Source organism: Stylophora pistillata, chromosome 13 (assembly GCF_964205215.1).
Source record: "Stylophora pistillata chromosome 13, jaStyPist1.2, whole genome shotgun sequence".
In the NCBI taxonomy this organism is placed as follows: Eukaryota; Metazoa; Cnidaria; class Anthozoa; order Scleractinia; family Pocilloporidae; genus Stylophora; species Stylophora pistillata.
Window position 1 is genome coordinate 25,607,960 of NC_142531.1, and position 6,155 is coordinate 25,614,114.

Genomic DNA, 6,155 nt, shown 5'->3' on the forward strand with positions numbered 1-6,155 from the left:
TTGAATTGCCAGTATCAAGGATAACAATTTTGAAGAACCAAATTATTCAGGCAAGCCATGTAAAAAAGCAGAAAAACATTTTCATCTCAAACCAGTAGCCCAAGACTGAAAAGTTTCAACAAACCTCACAACTTGAAGTTCTACTTCTCTTGTAATTGGTCTAAGTCCCAAAACAATGTGACAGACCTACAAAATGTAACATGCAAATTCAATAGTTGGGGGAGTCAACTTTCACAAAGAGGCTTCTGTTATAAGAATCAATATACCATAAGATCTTGGGCAACCAAACCTTAACATTCAAGAAGTTAAAATAACAAATAATAATTCTATAAACATTACTGACCTGGACCAACAACTTGGGAAACAGTTGAGAAAATCTATGTGTTGATGCCCATTCCTTGTACTCTTCTAAGCTAATTTCACCATCCTAAGCATCACATAAACTTTGTGTTAGTCTCAGATATATCCATCATATGAAGCAGGATTAACAAAATTCACCAATTCACCAATAAAAATACACAGTACAACTAATCATAATTAGGTTTTTTTTTCCCAACTAAAAATAACTTCAGTTACTTACAGTACAATAAATGCAAAGTAAATGTATCTTGTAAAACAACACAACATCAATAGAAATACCAATTATGTTGAGTCAAAAAGAGTTTTTGATCTGCAAATGTTCTCGCAGGAAAATAGTGTAAATAGACAAAAAAAAGCATGAAAAAGCTCCACATCCTTTAGAAAAAAGTCAGGCCTTCAAATTAAGCTAGAAATGTACGTATGGAGGCCGAGGAAATCTTACGCCAAAGGATGAAAGAATTCCTAATAAAAAACCTGGTGAACTATCTTGTACCTTCACTCAAATGTTAATTACTGACTTTTTGGATCAGATCAAGTCAACATGTGAAGCTGATGTGCTTATAACAATCTTGCTGGTGGCTCACATACTTGAAACAGAATCACTTTACCTCATCTTTGCTGCAATCACTCAAGATTTCAATTGCCATCAAAGACACATCCTTGTCCCAGATGGCACTTGTATCCTAAAAGTCCCACAACAAAGAACATTTAAAATTTTAGCAAAAGTATTACACTGAGCAATTCAATAATCTGTTAGTCTCATTTGTAATACCTTTTCTCCAGCACTTTCCTTTCTGATCTCAATTAGACCTCTACACATTACTTCAATTTCACTTCTTGACAAAAAGCCATCTTCATCAGTATCAAATACCCTAAAACAGACTAATGAACAAAAATACTTTAGTTAAAGGAGCCTTGAAGTCTTGGTTAAAATAATCAAGTTACCATCAGACAAGAAGATACCAACTAGTAAGAGGATGTATGATGTATGTGATCTTCATTATTCACTTACATTTCAACAAGGTCTCTGTAGCTCAGAAGTAGATCATTCCACTAGCAATCATTTAGCTCTAAGTTTTAAATCACCATCTGTAACTCAGATATTATTTTTGTCTCATAGTCATGACAACATGAATTAAACAACTTCCAGTAAGTCACCAGATGGTTTCACTTTGAGTTCTAAATGATCTTTCAGTCAAGAAATTGTACATGAAATAATTTCACAGTCTCATAAGTTACTTACATTTTTGCCTCTCAGCATTGGATCCCCTGCAACATTTTGAAATTCCACAAGCTAGTTCACGAAAATCAATGTGGCCATCTTGATTTTCATCAAAAGCATTAAACAATCCTAGGATGAAATTGTTACAAAAACAGTTACACTGAGTTCCACACTATTTCTAAGAACTTCTAAAAGGATGCAAATGATATCAGACTTCCACAATATGAACTTTCTATACAATATGGATGAGTGGAATGCTACAAGAAATTCTTGGGGATGCATAGAAAGGTGTTCCAAGCCAAATTTTGAGAGGAATTTATGAAGTACACTAGAATACACTTTCCTGAAAGCTTACAGCAATATCCTCAATTACCCCTCCAGGAAAAAATATGCCTAATTTTAGAATACAAACAAAATTCAAAGTACCATAAAAATATTGCCAATAAATCCTGTTCACTCAAACTGGGTGACTCAATGTTGGTTGTGCACTACTGTTTAACTTGGTATAAAGCATCCTCAGTTGAAATTTATTTCTCATGTTACCAAGCCCTCACTTCGCCAATGACTTAAACTCACAAAAACAACGAACAAACAGACAGACAAGCAGAATCATACAAAATTACAATGGAGGAACAAAAAAAATTGACCCACAATAACTGTTAAGTACTCAAGATTCAATATGACTTGCTGAGAATAAATTACTGAGATGACTTTATATCGTTCTAAATATTAAGTATTTAGAGTCATGAATTCAACAAACCTTCACATAAACACTTTGGAATGGGTGGTGACACTAGTGGTGTGAACGTATCCAGATCAAATTTTCCAGTTTTTGTTCCAGCCTTTAGTGTCCAATATCTCTTCTCTAGCTCCATAATATCTGCCTCTTGTACTGGAGCAAAAAATATCCAAATTAAGACTAAATATTCATTATTTTATTCTACAATGAATGAGTTACCTAAAAAGGATAATTAAAATTACCCATATGGAATAAAAATTATGAATATTGCCTTTGGGTTGATGAAATATTTACGAAAATAGATTTTATCCTATTGTATATCACTAGAGTGGGGTGAGTATCACTGAGGTGGGGGAAGGTGGTGATATATATCTTATTGGATGTTTTGTTGTGTAGTATCGCTGAGTATTTTTACGAGTTGTGCCATATTTTGACGAGCCCATAGGGTGAGTCAAAATACAAATAACGAATAAAAATACTCAGCGATACTACACAACAAAACATCTAATAAGTTATTTATTATCCAACATGCCAAACTGTTATTTCAGTGTGGGCAAATTTCATGGATATTTATTTACAGGGAGTGCAGGACAGAAGTACAAGAAGCAGAACGGAATTAGCGCGTTGTTGTGTTGCTATTTCTATTTTCTTCATTAAATGAAGAAATTGTCTAGTCGTCAAGCTGTTTTTCTTCATTCGATTCATCTCATGAACTTGGATCTATATTTGCGAGCCATTCTAACTCTTCGTCGTCGGAAATATGATTCAAATTGTCTGCCATTTGTTTTTTTTTTTCGTAACTACAATCCAATTCTTCGCTTGCACGATGCGACAAATCCTGTTTAACTGGTACTCTACATTAGACGAGTACAAATACTGCGTGATATTTGTACTCGTCTATGGCAGTATTTGTACTCGTCTAGGTGTAGTTGGATAATAAGACACCATATTTAGCTCCGTAGAAGAGGTAAAATAATTTTTTGCAAAATTATAACCAAACAGCTTCTTGTGTTGGCAAGACAACAGTTCATTGTACAATTAGGAGGTACATAGGCACTACTATTCCATTTATGTTTTCTTGTAACTTCAGTATTACACTAGGGGTTCTCCCACTTACTGACAGCTTAAAAAACCTCCCTTTAATTCTAAAAAAAAAAGAAACTAAATCACTTTTGTTGGCTGGGAATTCTCAATGCATCAAATAGTTAAACTTACAGTGGGTAACACTGGCCAATGTTTGGTAAAATGTTGGAGTCTCACTACTATCAGTTAACTGAATACTGCAACCATTACTGACAATCAGCAACCATCTGGTGAGGGTGGTCACATCTGGATTTCTTAATAACCACCTTGAAAACTCCTCAAATGGCAGTCTATCAAACTGCAAAAGAAAAAATACATTAAGAACTTTGATGTTACCACAATAAATAAACTTGGTGTTTATTCTGCAAGGGAAAGTGAGAGAGAGAGAGAGAGAGAGACTTCATTTCAAGAGAGTAGCACATGACAGTAGTTAAACTGATAATCCTGTGGCCCTCTATTAACCCACCCATCCCACCCCAGGGGAGGACATCCATCACAGAGTAATCTCGTATGTGGGAAATTAACGTCTCCTACCCCAACCCTGCAGGAGACGGGACCTCCATGTATTCATCCCTATCTAAGAAGACTAGAATATCTAACCATTTCTTGATGTCATAGAAAGGTAGCAAATTCTTCTCAATTATTTTAAGACCCTGAGTGTTCAAATGTAGAGCTTAGTTTATTATTAGTAATGAGGTAAGTAAGTTGTGCCTTAAATTTCCCAAAATATTTGTATTTTTGCTGTTCAAATCGCAGCCACCTGTTTAGTTCAGGTTGTAGAGCACCAATCACCCATCAAAAAGGAAAGAAAAAATTATATAATGAACCAATTTCAATTTATGCTGTCACATTAAAAAAAGAGGAACAAAAAAAGTAAGTTAAAACGAAACAATTAGACACTGGAGATGAATAGAAACAATCAATAGCCTGCAAGTGGTCTTGCATGACTCGCACTACTGGTATCTTAATTATTTCTAAATTTTGTCTTGTCTATTTTGTTATTATCAGTTATTATAATTCTAAATGTTGTCTCACTGTCTATTTTGTTATTATCAGCATGTGGTGTTGATTGACTATCTCATCTGGTTGTCAGAATTACCATAAATTATCCAAGGTAACGAGAGACCATGAGGTGGAAATAAATATGGCAGTTATGTTCTAGAATCCTAGTCCTCTTTGTTTGCTGCTTACTACTCTTTCTCCTTAGTCAACTTTACAAATCAACATTTGGCAGTTGCTTCATGTCTACAGAATATCTTTATCAGCAATATTTCAAGTATAGATAAAGCTAAAGAACATGTTTATCTTGGTAGTGGCACCAATAGTCAGAATAGTTTCCAGGAAGAATTAATGAAGAGCATTTAATATCACAGATAATATAACAAACACCACTTAGATAAAATCTGCTATATGACAACACAATTTCATACTTCTTGAAACATTTTTGAAAAAAATTTCCAATTACAAGCATCTTGGTGACCTCTTGAAAAGAATTTCACAACAAAGCTTGACCTTTGGGCTTTGGCGGTCTTAGCTAACTTCAAAATATTCAGAAGTACAGATCGAGATCTTATTGTATTTCATCCGTTGAGACACTTTTAAGATTTTTATCTCGCACAAAAAATGGAATGCTACATCTTATGCATGGAAGCTGTTAAAGAAACCAGTATTACCTCAGAGAAGCATTCCACGACCGGTTGAGGAATATTGCCTCCATCACAAGCAAGGATCAAACTTTCCAAATTATCTTTGTACACGAATGCTCCGTCAGTTGAATAAATATTGAAAATAACTGCAAGGAAAAACAAGAAAAATAAAAAACAGAAAAAAGCTCATTACTCTTCGGCAGTGGATTATCAAACAGGATAAAACGAGTAATGATTAATTCAACTGTGGGGACATCACACACATAACAAACTTACATTTTATCTTCTCTTCGCGTGTGCCCCGGGTTAGAAGCACTAGACCACAGAGCAAATCGCGAAATGTCATACCCTTGTTTGTACCCCCGAACGCTGTGTACATTTGCTGAAACACAAAAGAAAATGTTTACAAGGGTTCAAGATTTAAGCTTAAAGTAAAGAAGCTGTCTATAAGAAGTCTAATGTAAAGATGCAATACCCTTACCTCAGCCACTTTGCTGGGTACACCATCACCAAGAACTTCACGAGCAAACACCGGTTGAGGCATAAACCCACTAACACCGGAACATCGCTTGAAGGCCAGTCTAAGTCGTTGCATTTCATCGTCTGTAACTGAAGGAGTTTCAAACAAACAAAACGAAAATCAGCTGGAACATGTATCGAAACTTACTTAACCTGGTGAACAGGTCTTTCAATCGTGACAAGAAAACTTACCTCTCTTTGTCGCTTCCTCGTACGGGAGGAAGCAAAGTTTTGACTCCCTTAGACCCATATTGAAGTAGCCTATAAACCTCTACATTTTTTCGAGGTTGTCGTTGTCCCAATAAACAATGTTACCAATAAACATAGCACCTTGCAAAGTCCTGATCCCGTTAAAAACACTCACACACCTTCCTGATTCCTGCTCGTGACGTTCATAGCCTCGCTTCGGCAAGTGTTTCGTGTTTCCAGGCACTGTTGTACTATGGGTAATATAGTTACGCGGGAGATTTCAATATTTTTGCGCTTTTATCTCCCAAAATATTGGACAAGTTCATGAAACAGTGTGTATATGTTGTAGTTCAATTTTATCCTTGGTTCAAATTTTATTTTCCATTGTTTCAAACTC

At 35.3% G+C, this 6,155-nt stretch overlaps 1 protein-coding gene across 2 annotated transcripts in view; it reads right to left on the minus strand.

The window, feature by feature from the left end:
- The window catches only part of LOC111326128 (ubiquitin carboxyl-terminal hydrolase 32), a 30,085-nt gene extending 24,114 nt beyond the window's left edge, over positions 1–5,971 (minus strand). For both annotated transcript variants that reach the window (XM_022930061.2, XM_088743989.1), the window contains exons 1-11: positions 5,762–5,971; positions 5,532–5,659; positions 5,327–5,432; positions 5,078–5,196; positions 3,537–3,702; positions 2,343–2,474; positions 1,604–1,711; positions 1,133–1,242; positions 969–1,043; positions 344–427; positions 125–186 (exon numbers count right to left, since the gene is read on the minus strand). In XM_022930061.2, the coding sequence (XP_022785796.2) occupies positions 125–186; positions 344–427; positions 969–1,043; positions 1,133–1,242; positions 1,604–1,711; positions 2,343–2,474; positions 3,537–3,702; positions 5,078–5,196; positions 5,327–5,432; positions 5,532–5,659; positions 5,762–5,819 (1,148 nt within the window). In that variant the 5' untranslated portion in view covers positions 5,820–5,971. The remainder of the gene's footprint in view (positions 1–124; positions 187–343; positions 428–968; positions 1,044–1,132; positions 1,243–1,603; positions 1,712–2,342; positions 2,475–3,536; positions 3,703–5,077; positions 5,197–5,326; positions 5,433–5,531; positions 5,660–5,761) is intronic.
- Between the last annotated feature and the right edge of the window lie 184 nt (positions 5,972–6,155).